Genomic DNA, 23,041 nt, shown 5'->3' on the forward strand with positions numbered 1-23,041 from the left:
TACAGGTGCTCAAGAAGGAAGGGCAAAACTGTATTCTCTCATTTTTTAATTCTCCATTATTCAGTTGATGTAATCTTGCTGGGGTTGGGGGAGCTGCTGTGCAAACCACCAGCACCAGCTTCTTCTTTTCCTGCTCTACTAGTTCAAGACCTTAGCACATTGCATCCACTATTTTTTCCCCAGTTTATTCAGCTGTTAGAGCCTGAATACGCCCAAATTCACCTGTAAGACAGTTATGATTTGCTCTGGTTCTTAGCTGAAAAAAAAAAAAAGGAGGAGCCAGGATAAATTAGCATGGTGCTGCTTCATGCAGGTATTGTCATCTCAGCTCTCAAAGAGAGCCTGCTCCTGAGGGAGGCAAAGTCAAGCCAAGCCAGGTTGCACAGCACAGCAATGAACACAGGAGCAACACAAAGTACCGTAAATATTACGATAGTAATGTTTTTAGCAACTTTTTCAATCCTTTAGTATCATATAGCCTTAGGAATCACAATACTGCCTATCCACTGCACCTTCAAGTGCCCTAAATGATGAATCTCAAGCCAACTGGCACATCTCAATAAAACACTAAACAGAAGATAAATTGTAATCACATTTTATTCTGAAAATGGTATTCAGAGTATTATTTTTTAGCAATGGTAGTGTACATATTCGAGTCCTAGATCTGTGGTCCCACCAAAGTTTATTCATACAAACACTTGCTAGCGTAAGTACAGTTACAATTTCAGCTTTTTAGTATGTCCTTTCTATTGGTGTTGGGGTTATTTGGTTGGGTTTTTTTTCCTATTTTTCCTCCCCTATTGATTTACAATAAAAAAAGATTGAAAAAACCATAAATAATGGTAATGGGCATTTCTGTGGGACTGAACTCCTATTTACCCGTTCCTAAGAGAAAACATGAACATTTCATGTATAAAGATACTTCTAGTCTTTCTAAATACAGGCAAAAATGAAGAAAAGCTTTTTATTTTGAGATACCACAGGACTTCAGATTAATTCAAAATAAAAACTCTGAAAAACTTACCATGTTTAGCTGAGGAGTAGCACAAAGTACACCATGGAAAGAAATTGTGTAATTAATGCTAACATCGCTAAGGCTTGCCCACCACCGAGCAACACAGAATTCAATGGTTTTTCCAGCCTGGGTAACAAAAGCACAAAGTTAAGACTCAAGCTCTCATCTTCCCCTTGTATTCACCCCAGCCTCCCTCATCCCAAGCCAAAAAAGTTGGAGTATAGCTCAAAAAAGATCCTGTTATGTCCAGTTTACTCCAGTTGTATAGGTTTGTACAGTACTAAATCAGACATTATACTTGGTCCAGAAAACACAAGACAGTGCCAACAAAATAGGATGACTGATGACCACATCAAAACAAAGAGTGCTGGGGTATACCCTAGAGAAAAAAGGTACAGCTTTTAAATGCTACATCCTCCTTTCCTATTCTTCGAACTAGACAGATAGGTTAAGTTCACAGATGAGTTTAATAGGCGTGCCCTAGAAAATGCATATCAGAAAAAGATCCCATTCTCTGCCTAAATAAGATGGCAAGAAGCTTGGAAGGTTTGGGGTTTTTTTTCTGTTGTTGTTTTTTCTTGCTTTTTTTAACTAACATGATAAAATTCACAACATGTCAGTGGGATAAACTTATCTTATGGGTCCCCCCCCGACATTTTCGCAGAGGGTAAGGGAATGAATAGCACAGAAATCAGAACCACTCTTAGCCTTTAGAGCTATACAACTAAATTAAGCAAGGTAGGGGACAAACTCGAGAAGTGGACTCTATCATTCACACCCCTGAACTGTTACCTCACTCCCTGGTTGTCTTGACTCTTGAGCTAGCATTATTCAAGCTAAAGCCTGCTGTCTCTAAGCAGTATGAATGTAAGCCAGTCACTTATCACCTGGCTTCAACATCAAGGAGACATCCCAGATTACCACATTAAGAACTAAAGGCAAAATGTGCTGAACTCCATCTATCCAACAAGTCATAGCCCCTATCTGAAAGGGAAACAAATTGGTCTGTATAAACAAGTACCAACAAACTGAAAAGATTAACATGTATTATAAGGGCATTATCAAATAATTAAGAAACACTAGCAAGCTATTACAGATCTTTTCAAAACCGAAAACCAGATGCATTCACTACTGCAACAAACATGATTTCTTGGGTTTGAGAAAAAGAAATCCAGAATGACCAATGTTATACTGCACTGATACATTACTTTCTCTCTCTTCCCCCACACCACCCTAAGGTGACTTACTAAGACAGGAAATGCTTCAGTCACTGATCCTTTTTCTGGTAAGGATGAAAATTTGTAGAACTCGTGACTTCTGTATGCTTTTTGTTTCACTAGCTGAACAGCATGAAGCACAAACTTGGCAGTCACATCAGCTGAACATGAACACACTGTCACTTCTAGATTAAAGAAAAAAATCAAGTTTAGTTTCAAGAGCCAAGAACTTTAGAAGGAAAGCAAAGATTCACCAGAAAAAACACTAGTTTCACAAGTAATTTGTCATTTAGGAAGTTATGCAGTACCCCAAATGACTCCATATGTGAATAATGCTTATATATCAGTTATTTACAAAGACCCTTTCAGATTAAGGAAAACTAGTGAAGTTCAGATACGAGTTAAGAGAAACATGACAACTAAATGGTGAAAATTAATCAGATAGTACAGATGTATAATTTGTACAGAACAGACTGCTGCTGAATTCCAAATTAAGAGTCTTATCAGTAACATCAGTCTAAATGAAAGATTCTTGAAAGGATTATTATTTAGTAATCTCCCACACGAAGAAATAAAAAAATTACTTTTTCCTCCCTGCAGAATTATGAGCTACTTGCCCATTATGAAAATCACTTTTTCTTCAGTTAAAACATCTTTCAAAACTACATCCGTACACCTTAAAAACTAGGCAAACCTCAGACAGTAATACTTTTCTATAAACATGGGGTATTCCTCCAGTTATGGGTAATCACTTCAGATTGTATTTGCTGGTTTCCAGAAGACTGAGAATCAGGATTCTACTACACAAGAAACTGAAAAAATCACTCCTCTATGAGCTTAAAATCAAATAAATATTTTACGTATTCATGGGTCAAATCCTTCAGTTCTTATTCAGGCAGAACTCAAAATTATTTCAGAACAACTTTGTCACGCCTGACAGATGTGATTTTTTTATTTAATTAATGTGGTCATTTTCTTTACCAGCCCATGTAGCTCCCTGTGGAACATCAATGAAATGCCTTCGGATTTGACCAGGTTTAAAATGAACATCTGTATATGTCAGGTCATAACTTGATGATTCATCTACTCTGTATGTTGAAAAGAAAACACAAACAGTAATTAGACAAGCTGTGAATTTTTCCCATACTAGTACAGAATTCGACAGCACAACATATCTAAAAGATTTAAAACATCAGTTCCACCACATTATGTAGACACCCTCCCCACCTCCCTGAAGTTACTATGCTTAAGTGTCAATATCAAAGAATCCTAGTTTTCAGTGGATCTGCTTTTCCTTGATGAGTGAGTTTCCACTAAAGTGAGCTAAGGTATGTAAGGAGTAATATTTCTATGAATGAGTTAGAGAAAGTTACTTTTTTTCTTCCTCAGGGCAGATTGTCCACTGAATAGGTTTAACAGGATACTCTCCTTCCTTATCAACATCACTGAAGTCATATGTTTAAACCAATGATGGGCACAATACTAACTCTCTAAATTCAGTGTGTTACAGCCATGATGGAAGCTTATGCCAATATTCACCTACCAAATAAAGTCCACCAGTTAGAAATGAAAAAAAAAAAAAAAAACAAAAAACAAAAAACCAACAGTCTCCAGATGACCTACACCTATGAGTATATTGATTGATACTTTGGTCAACAAGCCAGAAATCATCTGTACCCTGATGGACCAGGAAGCTGCTGCCACTGTGGCTAAGCCCACCAGAACACACTGCCTTCTGGCTGCCAGGACCAAAACTACAAAAAAGCCACTGCTCTGTAAGTCAGCCTGCTGCAAGAATCTTTTCAGATTTCTGCTCCCTTATCAATGTCGGTAGTAAGTTCAAGAACTCCCAGAGAAAGAAGGTGGTGAAATAAATAACAACAAGTGGGTACAGAAAACTAAACTAAACTTAAAAAAAAGCAGATAAAGTCTGGTTTTACTGACCTTGTTGGTATAACAACAGTTATTGGAACTCTGAAGAGAGGGCCTGCATTAGGCATTGCTATATCATATCCACACACCTAGCAAAATAAAATACAGTCACTTAAAATCTTTGGTCAAAATGAAATTATAGAAGACAACATTAAACTTAAGCTAGAGTATTGCAGAGTATTTTGAATCTCTGTAGTTATCACTAAGAAAAAAAAAAAAATCTTCATTTGACCACTGTCACCCTAGAAATAGTAAAACAGCAACATTCAGCAAGAAAAAAAAAATATTAGTTTTCACACTTATTTCAGTCTTTCCCTAGAAGTTTTCAAGCTTTCAACCCACATTTGATAGTCCCTATAGAGAAAGCTCAAATATAGTTTCAACTCAGAATTTGTGCCAGTCTTATTATTTTACATCATCTATTTTTGTTGTTGTATTAAAAATATTTTAATCCTGGTTTTCCAGGATTATGTGAGAAAACACAGTTTGATTTACCGTGCCTTTCATGGTCAAGCTTTAAATACTATCTCTGAAAATTTGTGATATTATCTTAATTATGATCAACTACAATGCAATGTAAACATTTCAATGTTAATATAATGGTTGGGATGAGGAAAGAGAGGGCTGAAAAATATCTGTGTTGGTGGGTTTCTGTTGCAGCAGTGAAAGAGGATGTTTGAGAGATAAAGTGAGAAATTTAATGGCTTTCATACTAAATTTGTTCAAATTTGAACATAGCTGCTCAAAGTCAGCAAAATGCTTCTGCTATACACAGCCATTACCACACCTTTGAAAATGGGATGGGGTAGAGATGAGGAAACAAGAAAATATGTTGCATCACTGTACCCAAGCAACTCCAAGGTGAAGCAAAATCTTGGGTTCATATAAGACTGCATGGCAACACCACAAAAGCTAGGCCAGTCCTTAAGCCACCACAGAAAAAGACAAATATTTAAGACACCATAAAAACACAAATCTCTATCCTCAATAATACAGGACTGAGCCAGATAGTCAAAGGTGAAAATATATCCAGAGAAAAAAACACCTTATTCAATTGCTGTTTATTTGGTTTATATTTTTTTATGCTTTTATTTTTTAAACACAGGTACTTGAAGTCCCATTGGTATGTGCTATTGTATAGCATTAATTATTGCTGAACCCTGGATTCAGCCTGTATAGTAAAACAGAGTGTGACTATATTTTCTGGTCTGCACAGAACATAGCTTTTATTTCCTTAAAAATTATTCATATAAAAAGTTGATAGAGACCACACGAAAAGGAAAGGCCACATAATCTTCCTCAGAACACCAATATTTCAGTACCTCTGTATAATGTAGTCCTTCTCGCAGGCCACGTGGATCCACACGAATATTTATGTGTCGACACTGGTTCATAAGCTCTAAATGACTAGGACACTGGACCCACGGTGCATTTGAAGTTAAAGCTAAATGAAGCTGGAGAGATATTCTTTCAGTGTTTTCTGTCAAGAGAAATAAAAAAAACCAGTTCAATAACAGAAATATGTGCTCATATTCTACTATAACGCAGTATTTGCCATTAAGATGTACACATCAATAAAATGTAATAGGAAACAATTCCTTAGGGCAGATTCTCTACTTTGGACAGTGTTCTATATTATTTCTTTTAACTTGAGAAAAATAGAATAGCAGCAGCGTACAGTAAAATAAAGGTTGTACCCAACTTTGAAGTTCTCCCCCCTGAAACAGTCAAACCTGACACAGTCAAAGGTAGGCTAGTAAGCAATGTTTCAGTTACCCACATCATAGTCTGGAAGCAGGTATAAACTTTCTTCTTTAGATACAAAGTCTTCCCTAGTGCAGAGAAATACAATAAAAAGCAATTGCACTGATTCTGAGGGTTATGCTAATTACCAAATTACATTACAGAGCAGTCTAAGCGACGGGTAAAGTCTATTAAAAAATTACCATGATAATCTAGTCTGACTTTGCAAACAGTCAATTAAGTTAATTTTGCAAATTAGCTTCCATGTCGAAAAAGCTATGTGTTGAAGCACTGCTTCCAGAAGAGAATTGAACCCTAGTTAAAATGTTTTAGTGATAAAAAAAAATCAGCTTTTTCCTGCTCTAAAGATTAATGACACTTTGAAAAAAAAAAATTCCACATTTTCTAGGCCTAATTAACCACAGCTTAATTTTCAGACATTTCATTACATCTTTAAGTAAAGAGCAGTCTATTATCAGATGTAATTCCCTCATAGGTACATGAGAAGCAATAAAAGCTCAAAGAGAACTTCAACAGACTGAGCAGATCAGAGTCCCTTAACCTCTTACCGAAGTTTCTCAAAAACTCAGTCTTATTGAAGACACCAGACACAGCACAGAAATAACAATTGGACAGGTACTAGAGAAACAGTACCATGCCACAAGCCAGTCATCGATTACAAATGTCTGTTTTCAGATTGTTTGCTTCCTGTAGAAGAGCCTATCATACAATTATTTTATTTCTCAGTGTCATACAGTAAATTTAAAAAGCACCAATTGCACTGTAACCTGTCAAACAACTAAGTTACTTTGAGTCAGTAATCTGCTCTAATTCATAACCTTTCTTCCCCTAAACAAATTCACCCCTTTGTCACATGCCAATCTTCTTGGGGATCACTGGTTTTAGGAAAGGAATTAGTAACAAGCTCTTACATGGATAATTTTTTGAATAGAATGTAATGCAGTCTCTCAGTGAGTTCCAATTTGTATTTAATAAAGCAGGTCAAAACAGTTTATGGAGAAAAGATGACAGCCTTATTTTGATATGCACAACTTACTTTTACCCTGTTAATAAGTAACTAAAATCTGTATCAATTCCTGTATTGCCTTTAAATATATTTATGTTTATCCATTATTAGCTACTGAATGTAAGTCTAGTCTGTTAAACTAAGATCTTTCTCAGGTTGTGGAAACATAAAGTCCAAATTTAGATTCTGTAGTATTTAAATAACTGAGAAACTAATTTCTGTGTAAATTCTTTCATGTTTAGAACGGTAATCATTCTTTGTCAAGAAACAAAGAAACTCTATCTACAACAAAACCCCAAAGTTCTACAATTTCATGAAACATTAGGGACATTCGATTATTTTTCCATATTTTTCCCTAGCCCCACAACTTTGCTTTAAATATCTTCGGAATAAAGAGAGAACCCTTTTTTCAGTGAGAGGAAGCATGAAGCAAAAGACTCCTCCAACACATGGAAGTGCTGAAGTTATAAGCCTGAGGTTAGAACAGAAAAGTTGTTTAGCTGCATACATTCATTTACCATGAAATTTAGAGTTGCACTTACTGCTTGTATGGTACAGATTCCCATCACTGCTCATTATCACGCTTTTTGTTTACACTTTATTTCCCCCACATACATACACACAAAAGTTCTTTCCTACCTGTATTCTCAGGAAAGACAGGTTCTATGCCAACCCCATGATCAGAAGGTGCAGCTATCTGGGCAGGATCTCTGAGGTAGATTCCACGGTTGCTGCCAACAGTAACCGTAAAGCCTATGTTACTTGCAAATGATGAATTCTGAATGAGGTAGTCATAGGCTTTATCAACCTGTTAGAAAGAAGACATTCTAAATTTAAAAAATTCAACTTAATAGTAATCTATGCATATTACCTTCAATATGAAGTGTTCAGCAAGCACAGCAACAAAGTGAAGTAGCTCACTGATTGTACCTTACATGATACTCAGTATAGAAAACAAGGCAACATTTTCAGCCTGCAACAGCCACAGAGAGCACAGAAAATCAAGAACATTAAAAAAAGACAACGCTCCTTTGTTATAAATCCATCAAAAATTGCATAACAAAAGTTTTCAGAGATGACTTCAAAGGCCCAGACCTATTATACTAATTTAGGTGTCCTTCTCGTACGCGGAACAACACTAAGCATTTAAACCTTATATACAAGCAGTCGAGCAGTTCAAGAGAGACAAGAAATATGGGATGCCCTTAAGTTTTATATATTGATATGAAATAAGAGAATCAGGTCATGAAATCCAGCCCTACATAAGTAAATGAGCTGTCACAGTAAACTCAGATGACAAGTTCACCTTTTTGTTTTAAAAAGATACCCTTCTATCTCGCTTTCTGTTCTACTGACTCAAAACCAAATAATCTTACCTTCTCTTCTACTCCACAGTGAGTTACCTTCACCAGTGGACATTAGGGCACTCTCCTTTGAAAGTAGGCACACAACAGCCTCAGTCTCCCAGATCAGAGTTTTAACTGCATGTATTAATACATGCTTTAATCAGACTACTGAATCATAACATAAGAATGCTGCATTTCATTTTTCTGTGACCATGTTTATTTGATATGGCTACCATCACTGTTGCCTTCTGTATCAAACTCAGTGTTATAGATCTGCTTAGCAGATGTTACCTACTAGGTTCTAGCATCTCCAGAACATGAGTTTAAGGCTAAGCATTTAATATCCAGCATTTTTAAGCAGCAGAGCAAAATCTCACTACCTCTATTTGGCTAGGATGGGAGTGACCGTAGGCAAAAACCAGCAGCAGCTCTTTAAGAACCTACGCTTATGCGTAGGGAGACTGTCACTCACTATGCCTTCTTCATACAAAGGATCACATTACAGATATCCAAGCTACTTAGAAGTCCACAGGATACAATGAACACTCAGACTTCTCAGTGCAGGCCCAGAGCAAAGTCATCGCACAACTGCAGCTGTACTGCTTTGTGAACCAGCGTGGGTATTCCTGGATTTTCACTGCCCAAAACTTACAGTTCCAGCTTTTGTCTGCACAGAACAAGTTCAGCTCTGACAACAGCATAAAAATGTTTTTGGACATTAGTACAGGATTTAGGCATCCAAACCCACACACGGGTGGCACATCCCACTTTTATGTCCACATACCTTTTTGATCAGTCTAACAATGTGTCTAGTTAACATTTATTCTACGTATTTATTCTACAGTAACCGCATGTTGAAACTGAAAGAACTGTCTCATACCTCCTTCCTTCCCACTACATTCTCCTTTTCTCCCTCCATCAGATCTGAGAATCAAGTAGCATGGGAGCAAACTGAGTGAGCTCGTCTAGAAAGTTGCTCTTTTTGTGGGTTAGTTTTCCACTGGCAGTTATTTATATTATGTTGGGTTTTTTGCTAGCAAGTACCTGAATAATACCATGTCCTTGTGCAAATACTTCTATGTTTTCAGCTTTCACTGCAGTATTTTCTAACGCTCTTCTGACAGAATGAACAGTGTAATGAATATCATTAGCTTTGAGTCCTGAAATAAAAAATAAGAGTATTATTGGATACAACAAAATTTTTGAAAGTTACAGCATATTTTTTTTAGAGGAAAAAGTATCTAATTTGTTTTAGACTACATATCTATATTTAACATTGTAGCACATTACCTGACAATACTAATGCAATGCCTCCACATGCATTGGGAGAAGACATGGATGTGCCGTTCATGAGCTGTGTTCCTCGCAGAGTCCAGTTTGGAACGGAAGCAATAGCACCTCCTGGGGCACTGATACTTACTCCAAGGGCTCCATCAGTGCTAGTGTTAAAACAGAATAGTTGAAAAACCAACATTTTTTTCTGCACACTTTATCTTGAAGTTACCCATGCACTTAAAAAATATATATATAATTTTAGCTTTAGGGAGTATATTACTTCACTGAATCCATTAACCCATTAAACACAAGAAAAGGCATGCTGCTAAGTAGCAATTTAAAATGTCACATGAATCATCAGCTATGCTTGTTTTACAGTGAAAGTTTTCTACACTTTCACTCCTTCAATATTCTTCACCAGCCTTCAGCTTAGTCAGCAGAATATCTTCTGGGATTTGAATTAGAAAATGCATGCAAACAAACCTATTAAAACATTTCAATACATAAATTAGTATTCTACATAGCTTATTTAACAGTTATTATTTTAAAAGAAAAATAGTAAAAGGGAGAGGAAGACTAGAAAAGATCCAAAATTCAGATCTCTAATTTTGCATGTTGGCACTTCACCTCCAGGTCCAATTCTGAATTACAATACAGAACCTGAGACAAGGAGAGCAGGGGGAGAAGACAAAAAAAAGGAATGTCAACAGGTGGATCAGGATCAGCTGGGCCTAAGACACCTTTCTTTCTTGCCCAAGCATATTTAAGAATGGAGTGAGTACCTATGGCTCAGTTAAAGCAGCATCTAGTTTTCAACTGTATGAGCCAGATATGCGCCATCTTCCTTGCTCTGCATAGACAAAAAATGCGCCACTTGAATAAGGACAGCACTGTGGCTGAGCTATTAAGTTCTGTGGGAGGTAGGGTATTTTAGGGTATTTATGAAGCTGTTAGTGTGAGATATATGTCTCAAATCAGAGTGCTCTCAGTATGATACATTAATGTAACATTTGAATATATTTTATGACAGCCCTATATAAACAACAGGTTCTATATCATGGCACTTCCGGCCAAGCAGTGCATGGCATATCTGTCTGAAAGCCTCTACTGCTTTCTCAGATGGACTGATCCTCTACCCCAAGCCTGCTCTGGCAAAGCTTTAGGAACTCTCTGGTCACCTGCGTGTTGCACCCTACACAAGGGGAACCCTCCTTTGGCCAGACTTGGGCCTTTCAGCTGACACATGCTCATTCTGACTATTTTACAATGCAAAGTGACAAACCACACAAAATGTAGTCTTTATATATGTGTGTGTATGTATATTGATACTAATACAAATCTGTCTCCCTTTCTCAGCTGAAGGCAGAGACCACATTTCTCTCTTCTCTACATGAAACATGACAATTCTACATAATAAGGTTCTTGGAACAATATGCTTGCCGGTAAATATACAAACACCATGACAGCTAACTTTAAAGACCAATGCTAATAGGGAAGCATTTGCTATGTAGCCAGCAAATAAACCAAGGACCAACCTCAAGCTATGTTTTTTATTCTTCTCTTCGCCCAATGCTATTGTAGGCTAAACTACAAAAGACAGTACATGGTAACTCCATAACTCGCAAGAGCAATTCCAAATTCTAAACACAGGCAAAAACTCAGGAAGACACGCTATTTTTTTTTTTTTCTTTTGGCTACCTCATTACTATCAAATGCTTCTGAGGCATGAAATAAAAATTCAAGTTTTCATTGCTCCTAAATTTTCATTTATAGATCTTTGAGATAATTTTCTATAACGTGAGGTAGAAAGGCATTTTTTTCTGCCTACTCACACCTCTACTGGACTCAAGCAAAACCCTCAGGTAAGTTGTGCCATCACAGCAACGTCACTGAAGCCAGAAGTAACACTGCTGCAGTAACAGTATTTCTTTTAATCTTCAACACTAACAGAACAGGTAACTTCACCACACTAACTTAATGAAATAAATGCTATGGAAAAAAATCCTCTGAAAAAATAAATTTTGGAAAAACAACAGATTTCCAAGCAATTTTTCAACAAGTTTTATCACCTCTGAACAGGTTTGCACTCATCGAATATACTTTCCTGAAATGTACAGGTTGTGCTGAGGCAGTTCAGTGGCCTTACCCCTCCTCCAGGAGTTCTAGAGCCTGACATACAAAGGCCTTCCAAGAACAGCAGGTTACCTACGCTCTTCCCATGGGAAACAAATACTTTTATTCTGGTATTAACGACCAATTTTTAGATTTTGGATTACATAATCTGAACCCCAAAATAATGAATTTGTTCTTTTAGTATAACCTACCTAGGCCCTCTGGATGACCAAGTATATTGATTTGCTGGCAGTTTTTCTCTTAAAGAGTATTCAGCAACCATCATGTCAGGTGATACATAGGCACCAACACCTGTAAAAAAAATTCAAGCATTTTAGATGTACAATTAATTTTTATCAGAAGCAAAAATAAAATATTTCTGTATTTTAAATTCACGATGAGAAGAATTTTTGCATGACATTTGAAAATGGAAACACATATTTTCCATTCTATTAAATCCATATACTTTTACAAAGCAAGTGTAAAGCACCATGCTATGCAGTAACAATGCTGATGGTCACACTGTAAGACATTAAAATATTATGTAAGCTTCAAAGTTTCATTTTTATTCAACTGGAATAGAATGTATTCACTTTCTACATTTCTTTCACAATACATCACTTTTATGCCTCTACTCTCTCCCACACCCCTTCGGCTGTGTTTACACTGTTACGAACTACTAACCATACCTCAAAGCAATTTACGTGAATTGTTTCACGTTCTCATGGCTCACAGCTACACCACCTGGAGTAGGTGGCCACATCCACACAGCTCAAACACAGTGATGAGACAGCCATTTACTTTCCTGTATATCAGTTCAAACTGCCCAGAGCATGTAAACGACTACATCACAGCCTGAAGTTGTATTTTTGGAACACAATGTCAAAGATGCACATTACATCCATGCTGTGTACATGTTCTGAAGCATACATTCCATTTTCTTTATGGCACAAGCACTGTCAGGATGGTAGAAAACTACCATAACGAGCTGGCAAACAAATTTGGCAAGGTCCATGTCCACACTGTCTTTGTCAAGTACGTCAGCCTGTCAACTGTATTTTGCTTTAACCTCAAAAACAAACAAACAAAAAAAACAAACCCTATCTGTTTCACTCCAGATGGAGGACAAGGAGCAAGCTACTTTGCATGCAGAGTGAATGATCACCCAGTCTCTAGAATGATACAACCAGTAAGTTGAATTGACAGAATAGATGTACTGTAAAAGCAAAGCCAATGCAGACTTGAAAAGAGCTTGTTAGTTCCAGTTACAACCCCCAACCTCAGTAGTGGAGTAACTGCAGATTAGCTTTTAGAAAGTAATCAGTGTTAATTCTACTGTGAAACAGTCTCTCTCGAACTTTCACGTCTACATGCTAGTGTCCTTGCATGAGAATTCTGTGATTTAACAAGTATTTGTATAACACAGTAATGTGGCATCAGAGGATTTCTATGAAAATTAAGACTAGGGAAGTTACCCCCGGATGCTAGACATTTCACAAAGTCTTACACCTCAAGTTTTCACTGAAATATCAGAGACATACACTAGCCCATCAGAAAAGTCAAATGTTATGCCAGTCATACTTTCACAGAAGTGACACTACAACTGAAAGAATCCTTCCCCTAGAAGGACTTGTCTAGGGCACATCATGGGATTATTTTACATCCAAATTAAAAAGGCATTGTTTCATTACAAATGGAAATCAGAGTATACAGTAAAGACAGATAATTTAAAACTATAGTAATGCATTCTAATTGTTAGAACAAGACTTTCCAGAAGATTAATTAGAATCCAGCTTGCTTATATTTTTTACAAGTTGCATTTACTATCAACTAACGGTCCAAGTGAATTGGTATGCTCAGATGGTTACAGTTAAAAAAATAATCTTGAAAACTTCAAATAGGTCAGACCACAAAGATTTCTTCTGCAAATTTTATACAAAGCCACATCAAACCAAAACCATCTGCCTCCTACCACTGTTTTGTACATAAGTAAGATCTTGAATTGTAAGAAGATAACAGTCTAGGTTTGTATACCTAAGCATACAGCTAGTGCCTCCCTCAGAATTAATTTTGTAGCCCAGTAGCCTTCGATATTTTTTTTAGATTTAGTTCAGCCATCAACCGGTGATCTCAAACATGTAACACAAGTACAAATCTTGAGAAGACAGAAGCTGGACACTGTCAACATTTTTTTTTTCTTCAAAACAAATTATTTACCTATTACACTAGATGTAGTTCCACCAGGACATCCTACTGTAGAAAGGCACGGGCCATTATTCCCTGCACTTGAAACATAGATTACATTGTGTTTCCACACTGCTTCGTTAATTACTTCACAAATTCTCCTGATGTGAGAGAAGAAAAAAAAAGTCATTTAATCAACAAAATTGCTTTCTTCCCACAGGGCAAAACTCCCATTTCTAGTAGAATCTCTGTGACTAGTCACAGAACAAGAAATGTTATGCAGACTGCTTCCCACACCTAGCAGAGGCGGTTCCAGTACAGAAGCTGACCACAAAAAAATAACTTCTAGTTTTAAAAAGGACTAACAGTCATGTAGCAGTGTCAGGTCTTCAAAAAAACCCACAAATTATGTGGTGTTCCATCTACAGAATTCTTTTATTATTCTAAAATATTCTTTGCATTATAAATCAATAGCACTTTCAATAGGTTTACTTAACTTTAGAAGATGGTTGAAAGTGTAAATTGCAACAGTTTTATGTATATGAATCATCTGGGCTTGCACAATTCATTCTTACTGACAGTACATTTACACAAATGTAATTCCACTTCTGTGATATCAAAATACTTTATATTAACCACAGCAGTACTCACCCAGAATTTGGCCAGTGTGTTGCCTCTCCATAGCTATAGTTGACAAGATCACATTTGTATTTTATTGCTTCTATCATCTGATAAAGTAAAAATAAAAGCAAAAATACATACTAGTCATAGAATAAGTCACTTAAGGAATGGCAAAAAACATCTGCTTACACTGATCTGCTACAGATCTAAGGAAAATGGATAAATTTCTTTTGAGTCTACAAAAGAAAATAATTTAATTCAATCAGTTATTTAAGTGGTATTTTCCCAGTGAACAAACAGAATAAAACAAATCCGCTCCCTGAACAGTCCTATTCTTGCCATGTTCCAAGCTATAAATTAAGACATTACCCTAAGAGAAAACTGCAGACATCATTAGTATTGTCTCAAATGTCTGTCCTCAATAACATAAATTTCTCCTTTGCCATGCAGTTTGGTTAAATTCCAAAGAGTCACAAAAACATTATTGCACATTTTCATGTTGCTATAGGAAGATATTCTATGGGTCACAAATATAATTTTCTATTTTCAGTTCCTTTTCTTGTGTAAATTTTTTCCCCTTCAACAACAACATGGAAAAGGCCTTGGGCCTTTCATCATTAAATAGGAATATTTTCTCCTCACTCTTAAAAAAAGAGAGTTAAACCAAATTCAACCACACAGGTCGATACTAGTCTCTATTCTAGATTTAAGTACTCTATAGTTATCTAAGTAACTAGAAAAAAATACAACACAGAATAAGGAACTTTAAGTAACCATACAAGTAACTCAGCCCATGTGTTAAACTAGCCAGACACACTGCAAGTCTATCTGTCTGAAAAACCCTGCAAGTGCTCAATGCAACAGAAGTCTTGTTTCATATTAAAACATTAGTCTTAAGATATGTTTTAAAATATATTCTGGTTGGTTTTATGATTCTTTTGGTTGGGTTATTTTTGTTCGCTTTAGATTTTTTTGGGGGACGTTTAGTGGTTTTTTTATTTAGTTGGAAATATTCTAGAACCATAAAAACATGGCCTATAAGCAAGTAGAGCAGAAAGTATTCCACAATATTCTACAATTAAGTCACACTGCTGATATTAATTGTTTATTCAATGAAATACCCACAGCTCTTATTAGACCAGTGCCAGTTTCCATTGTACTTAGTCTTGTATCGCCAATCTTGATTGCGAGAATCTGAGCTCCAGGAGCCACACCATTTCGTTCTGGTTCTTCTGGAAAGTATCCAGCTGCAATACTAGCCACATGTGTTCCATGAGCTCCTGAGCAAATGAAAAGTTGTATCACTGTAGGTATAGTGAACTTCATGTATACCAATTTAATACACTCCAGTTCAATTAATTTTCACTTATTGAGCTATAAGTACATAAATCCAGTCAGCGGTTGGTCACAAGTGGTGTTCCCCAGGGCTCAGTACTGGGGCCAGTTCTCTTTAATATCTTTATCAATGGTCTGGATGAGGGGATGGAGCACATCCTCAGCAAGTTTGCAGATGACACCAAGTTGGGCAGGAATGTTGATCTGCTTGAGAGCAGGAAAGCTCTGCAGAGGGATCTGGACAGGCTGGATCAATGGGCTGAGGCCAACTGTATGAGGTTCAACAAGGCTCAGTGCTGGGTCCTGCACTTGGGTCACAACAACCCCACACAATGCTACAGACTTGAGGAAGAGTGGCTGGAAAGCTGCCTGGCAGAAAATGACCTGGGGGTGGCTGGTCGACAGCCAGCTGAATATGAGCCAGCAGTGTGCCCAGGTGGCCAAGGCGGCAAACAGCATCCTGGCTTGCATCAGAAACAGTGTGGCCAGCAGGAGCAGGGAAGTGATTGTCCCCCTGTACTCGGCACTGGTGAGGCCACACTTGGAGTACTGTGTGGCCCCTCACTACAAGAAGGCCATTGAGGTGCTGGAGCGTGTCCACAGAAGGACAATGAAGCTGGGGAAGGGTCCAGAGCACAAGTCTTATGAGGAGCCACCGAGGGAACTGGAGCTGTTTAGTCTGGAGAAAAGGAAGCTGAGGGGAGACCTTATTGCTCTCTATGACTACTTGAAAGGGGTTGTAGCCAGGTGGGCGTCAGTCTCTTCTCCCAAGTAACAAGCGATAGGACAAGAAGAAATGGCCTGATGTTGCACCAGGGGAAGTTTAGATTGGATATTAGGAAAAGTTTCTTCACCAAAAGGGTTTTCAAGTACTGGAACAGGCTGCCCAGGGAAGTGGTTGAGTCACCATCCCTGGAGGTATTTAAAAAGATGTGTAGATATGGTGCTTAGGGACATGGTTTGGTGGTGGAGTTGGCAGTGCTAGGTTAACGGTTGGACTTGATCTTAAAAGTCTTTTCCAATCTAAATGATTCTGTGATTCTATAAAATCAGTTTATTTAATAAATGTCATATTACAATACGGAAAGAAAAAAAGCCAGTAAACAGCAGCAATCTGCAAAATAAAACCACTTTCTGAGGGGAGAAAGGAGGCAGCAGGCAAAGAGAAAGGAAATATTAACTTAATTCCACTAATGAAAGTGAGTAGGAAACGTTGAGCCTTCTTAAGTAAAAGTTATGAAAATTATACTTGAGATGACTCAGACAGTGGGGATTAAGAAAAAAATTAGAAATAAAAAACTGCACAGAAATATAAAAAGGAGTCTCTCAAAAAAAGTTACCATTGATTTAGAAACCAGAACTACTTCTGTAGTTCTACTGAGATGGGATAGTTTGACAAGAAATTAAGAGTATTTTTCAAATCAAATTTTCTTAAGATTACTTCATTTACCTCCACTTGTCACAATGGAAAGAAGGTTCCCATCATCATATATGTTAACAGAGTAATTCAACATCTCAGATGTTCCAAAAGATCCATATTCCTGAGCCTCTTTGTAGGTTCTCAGCACTGTACAGCTAGTTAGGTCACCACTCTCACTTGTATCTATGCAGGCTCTGTTGACAAAAACAAAAAAAAAGGGCAATTTTCCAGCTGCTGTAAACTTTCGGTTATCGCCCCAACAAAGAGTACCACAAAGACTTCAAGAAGTCTGGTTCTGTGTTTATGGTACTTATTTAAGTCAATATTTTTAAACCTGGCTGTTTAGACTCAGATTCAGAAACTGCAAAGATCTCTGAATAAACTGATTTTCCAATGCTACTAAATTCAAGTAAATCTGTCTTTGAAAAGCAAGCACATGGAAATTCAGGCAATTTCTTCAAGGAAGAAATTTTAATAAAGTTAGCTGTTCAATGCTGGTACACAAACATTTGAAGTCTCACCCACTGTTTTGTATGACACACATTATCAGCAAAGAAAAGTGCCATATTACATCCTGAAGTTTGTGCAAAGACTTCTGTTTTGGTTTGTTTTTTTCTCATCACCAATGGATACACAAAGTAATTTTACTCTGCCTCACAGGAAAATCCCACAAGCTTACACTTTATGTCATGCTGTCTTTAATAAGACTTCATTCTATCCCATCTTCATTTGGGATCAGAACTTTGTCATGAAACTCAAGTGATACAGCAGGATTATTTTAAAGCAAATAAATATTTAAGACCTCTATAAAGAAAGTAGATTTAAAAGTTAACATAGTCTTCAATGCAAGCTGTTGTCTTATGTGTAGAAGAAGACATTTTCGACAAGTTAGGCATTTACCTCCAGGTCTCACCATCATTCCATACTAGACAATCATATACTGGGCCAGGATCACTATATTTTTTCTCAAAAGAATTCAACAGTTCCACTTGATTTTGAAGTTCTTCCTTTATTAGCTTATTTACCTAATAAGACAACAAAAATACAGTTAAAAATATTTCTAAAATTATTACAAGACAGGTATTCCTATATTCCTTTCTGATGTTATATATTTGTTCCATTACTTCATCAAGAATGTAAGACTATCCTAGGAGTCACAAACATCTAGAAGTTCAAAGACTTTCAACAGTGCACTATTTATTTTTGGCCTATCATGTACAACTATTTCAAAATTTCTGTAATTCTAACATTTAAAGTCCTCTTTTTTTTTTTTTAAACAGATTGTTAAATGATACAGAAGTGACCTGAGGCATTTCTGGTACTTCCCTGAAATAGTACCTAATTTAGAAAAGAAAGGATATGTTTAGAAGAATCCAACTTTAAGCACAGCAAGGATGACAGTCTCAAAAAAAGCGTATTAAATTAAAACTTATATTATAAATTTCAAAAATATGCTACAAAGTATTTCAAGTAATACCCTTTTCATATTTGACAACAAGTTTAGAAAGTTAACAACATTAAGCAAATCAAACATCTATCCGTATACAGACTTTTAAAATTAATCAGAAGATATACTGGTAAGTTATATGCCAAAAAAAATCACAAGTATCTTTCCTTCACTTACCTAATAAAATATTTTAATCCTCTCAACCAGCAACAAATTGTTGCAAACAAGAAGTTTACAAATTTGTGTAGACTTATACTAACCTGGGAGGGAGAGCTATGAGCAGCATCAAATTCTTCTTGTTTCCTACAGGCCTCTGCTAGAGCCAGTCTGTGAACAGGATCCCAGAGCTTTTCCTTGCGTTCTTTCTGTAACACAAAACCAGTGTCTTCAATATATTGACAAATACTTATGTCAAAGTATGAAGACTACAAAAATAATTTGAAAATTCTGATTTGGGACACAATGGCTGAAAAAATTCAATACAATACTATAAATAAACAACAGTTGCTACACAGAAAAAAGAAATGTGTATCTGTAATTTGCAGACTTTTTGCCTCAATGGACCACCGCGAGGATGACCACCAGGCCACCTCCTGTTGCTCTGAAAAATCACAGAAGAAATAGATTATGTCAAAACTAAACAAAAATCAGTCAGAGAATAGCTCTCAAGCTCTGGCTAGTAGCCTACTTGTGTTAGCAAATCACATACTGTAGTTTCCTAGAAAAACTTAAGAATCAGAACAGTGAAATATGACTATACACCAGAAACAAAATTTAATTCCTTACCTGAATCCTCTCCTTCAGAGCTTTAGGATAGATATCATAGCCATTTTTTATGCCAATGTGATATCTGCCTGAAGGATTTACCCAGTTTGCTGGAATCTGCAGAAAAGTATATTCAGAAATAGGTTAACTAATGGCATTAAAATTTTTTAAAATAAATCAACACTGTGTAAGGGAGCTTAGCAGAACGGACTTGGAAATATCACCAATTTAAATCCCTGTCTCCATGACAGTAACTACTGCACTAAGTTTCAACAACATGACATGGCAATTTCAATCCAGTTCCAAAGGAATCAGTATCAATTCATGTCATCAATTCGAACATCTTTAAGTAAGAATTGCCCTGACACTCTACTTTTAAAATATACAGCCCCGGCAGTGACTTTATCAGGTAGAGATCTGGGAAAATAATAGCACTGTAAATGAAGGAGTATTATGATAAGTGGTCATGACAAACATCCAAATGTCTAATTTCATATCTTCCTGCAGTTTAGACTCCCAGTATATCAGATCCACTATTCCTAGTAACAACAACAACAGAGAGCAACAGATTCACCCTTACAATCATGTCCTGTGCAAAATTCAGAAGAAAGCTGATAGCACGGAGAGATACAAAGATTTGGTGCCCCCATATCACCTCAGCAATCTAACCAGCCAGTCAAGAACAAGTCAGTAACATCAGCAGTTCTGTGTAGCCAAGACCTCTTCTAGATCTCATCGTATCATTTCTGAAAACCCTACATCATTTCTGTTCTAATGCAGTGAGCCTACAACTAAGTCCTTACAGATTTTTCATTCTCTAGAACTATATATCACAAGTTTAACAGCATTCCTCTTGTAGATTATACAAGTGTGGAAAATACTAGCACTTTTAAAGACAGAACCTTGTCTGATATTTTTTAAAGCACGTCAGCATGTTTTCTTCAGTCAACTTCCAAAACTATATCAGATACTGATTTGAACAAAGAATAATTAAATTATTATCAAGCTCCCAGTCAAACTCTGTACACATCCCCGTTCAGCTATAGAGAATATTCAATATAAAGACATATGAAAAGTAAAAGAAATGTCAAGCAATCCATATGAAGATGAGCAAATGCAATATTAGTTTGGGATAAGATCTGGTTAAAAGGAAGTAAGTTCTGCAGAAACGAAAATATGTGCTAAATTTGTTGCTAAACAAGAAAAAAAAAAAGGATTCCCAGTGGTGTGTCTATACCACCAAATACTCACCTTTAAAGTTCTTCCAGAAAGACCAGTAACTTCCCCATCTTTAGGTTCTACAATGGTACAAGTAGTTACATCACCACTGCCTGTTGTATCAATTATATCAATTATCTTGGGTTTCCCATCAGTTGTAATCTGAAAATATGAAAATGAAAAATTGAAAGTGTAGTTGATTACCCTTTAGCATATACACCAGGAAATTTTTAATTTTTGTTAATAAAATATCAACTAACTTTCTTAAGCACACAACCCCTAACTGAAGGATATAAAACCAAGTTGAAATGAGTTAAATTTCCTATGAATTAAGAGCAACATGTCCATCTTTCCAGTTTATACAAATTCAGTAACATTTCTAAAAAGGATTTGAAGAGAAACAACAAAAAACATTGTATCAATAAAGCACATGAGCTTCAATTTAAAACCAAGCCTAAATTTGCAAAACATTTGCAAAAACTACTATTTATGTTCAATGATTTGCTGCATTGCTTCCATCCCACCATTCCGTCCAAATTTTGCAGTAATGAGTGCACAACTCTAACAAATGAAAGGTGCTGAAGTACATGCAGTCACAAGCTTAAGTCTCTTAACTGAGCTTAAACCTAAAAAGAACACAAGGTACCATTATCTTATTTTTCCTGTTTCAAGGATTCTGCTTCATGTTTTAAGCAATCTGAAGTGTTAGGAGCTATGGTTATATACTGTATAAGGAGTACATAATACTGTATAAGGATAATATATATGGTATACAATATATGTGATACTGTATAAGAGTATTTTTAGCAGGGTGAGGACAAAAAGAGCTGACTGACTAGCTAAGAAGAGTTTACAAGCATGAATTTAAATCCTCCTCAAATTAAATGAAAACTAGCCCTGCTGGACTTTACAGTAGTTGTAGGCAACTAAACAACATCAAAAAAGGAAAACACTAGCCTACCTAAAGTTCCCTTCACCTAGAGGAACCTTCTACACAATTACCAAGAGTACGATTAAGTTTTTTCGCTTTTACATTTAGCAAAAATATTCAATGTTATCTTCTTGTAAAAACATGCTTCATCTAATAGGTATTGTATTAGCTTATTCAGCAAATAAGGTATACTCCATATACAGTAGTATTTGTTTGAATGGCAACAGGAATTCAGAGAGCTGGAGCATCTCTTATGAAGACAGGCTGAGAGAGTTGGGATTGTTCAGCCTGGAGAAGAGAAGGCTCCGGGGAGACCTTACTGTGGCCTTTCAATACTTAAAAAGGGCTTATAAGAAAGATGGGGACAGACTTTTTAATAGGCTCTGTTGTGAAAGGACAAGGGCTAAGGGTTTTAAACTAAACGAAGGTAGATTCAGGCTAGATGTAAGGAAGAATTTTTTTACAATGAGGTGAAACACTGGAACTGGTTGCCCAGAGAAGTGGTAGGTGCCCCATCCCTGGAAACATTCAAGGCCAGGTTGGATCAGGCTCTGAGAAACCTGACCTAGTGAAAGATGTCCCTGCCCATGGCAGGGGGGCCGGACTAGGTGACCTTTAAAGGTCCCTTCCAACCCAAACCAATCGGTGATTTTATGAATTGGCCATATGCACCTATTTTTACAGTTCTACATTAAAGATTGATGTATAAAAAGAATAAATAAATCAATAATCTTCCCAACATCTGCTATACACTAACCACACTGAAAGTGAAAAAAGCTTCTTGTTCAGAAAAGCAGCAACACTTGCTGTTTTCTACCATTTAAATATCTGGTATTGTTGCCTTTATTCTCTATCAATAATTTTGATGTTAGACATAACATATATGGCAGGTAGTTTTGCTTCCATCATGCTCTGGAATTGTGAATTCAGCTGCTGGAACTTAACAACATGACCTAGCTGTTTCATAAAAGTCACTCTCTGTTGCTGCCAAAAAGACAAGAAAGGTCAAGTTTTTATCACACATCAACAAATAAGGATAAATACTTCCATGGTGTCAAATTTTCATGGTTTGTTAAAACAAAACAAATCACAAAACACCCATACAACCAAAAAAACCCCGAAAACCCCAAACAAAACACCCAAAAAAACTCAACCAAAAAACCCTCAAACAGAAAAATAACAAGGAATGCCCCCCCCCCCAAAAAAAAAACAGGTTTAAACAGCTGAAAAAAACCCCAACAAATCCAAACATCCCAAACCCACAGCAACCATAAAAAGGATACTCATTTCATTTCCCAGAATGTAACAAATACTGCTTTTGAAAAGGCTTGCTAAGGAAGAACTTCCATTAGAGAAACCAACACTGTTACTCTGTTCATAGAAATTTATGTTCAGTTAAGAAAATTGTTAAAGCATGTTAACCTGGTAAAACATCTACTGAACAACAGTTACA

General features: G+C 36.5%; 1 protein-coding gene across 4 annotated transcripts in view; it reads right to left on the reverse strand.

The window, feature by feature from the left end:
* TPP2 (tripeptidyl peptidase 2) overlaps nt 1–23,041 on the reverse strand; it is a 55,736-nt gene that overhangs the window by 28,414 nt on the left and 4,281 nt on the right. For all 4 annotated transcript variants that reach the window (XR_008578851.1, XM_054838672.1, XM_054838662.1 and 1 more), the window contains exons 2-18: nt 20,691–20,819; nt 19,461–19,556; nt 18,935–19,039; nt 18,128–18,252; nt 17,258–17,421; nt 15,598–15,752; nt 14,503–14,579; nt 13,885–14,012; nt 11,880–11,979; nt 9,571–9,719; nt 9,325–9,440; nt 7,574–7,742; nt 5,487–5,644; nt 4,177–4,253; nt 3,214–3,320; nt 2,263–2,417; nt 1,025–1,141 (exon numbers count right to left, since the gene is read on the reverse strand). Coding sequence is in view for 3 of the 4 variants with exons in the window: in XM_054838672.1 (XP_054694647.1) it covers nt 1,025–1,141; nt 2,263–2,417; nt 3,214–3,320; nt 4,177–4,253; nt 5,487–5,644; nt 7,574–7,742; nt 9,325–9,440; nt 9,571–9,719; nt 11,880–11,979; nt 13,885–14,012; nt 14,503–14,579; nt 15,598–15,752; nt 17,258–17,421; nt 18,128–18,252; nt 18,935–19,039; nt 19,461–19,556; nt 20,691–20,819 (2,127 nt within the window). In the remaining variant the exon portion in view is untranslated. The remainder of the gene's footprint in view (nt 1–1,024; nt 1,142–2,262; nt 2,418–3,213; nt 3,321–4,176; nt 4,254–5,486; nt 5,645–7,573; nt 7,743–9,324; nt 9,441–9,570; nt 9,720–11,879; nt 11,980–13,884; nt 14,013–14,502; nt 14,580–15,597; nt 15,753–17,257; nt 17,422–18,127; nt 18,253–18,934; nt 19,040–19,460; nt 19,557–20,690; nt 20,820–23,041) is intronic.

This window comes from Grus americana, chromosome 1 (genome assembly GCF_028858705.1).
Source record: "Grus americana isolate bGruAme1 chromosome 1, bGruAme1.mat, whole genome shotgun sequence".
Lineage (NCBI taxonomy): Eukaryota > Metazoa > Chordata > Aves > Gruiformes > Gruidae > Grus > Grus americana.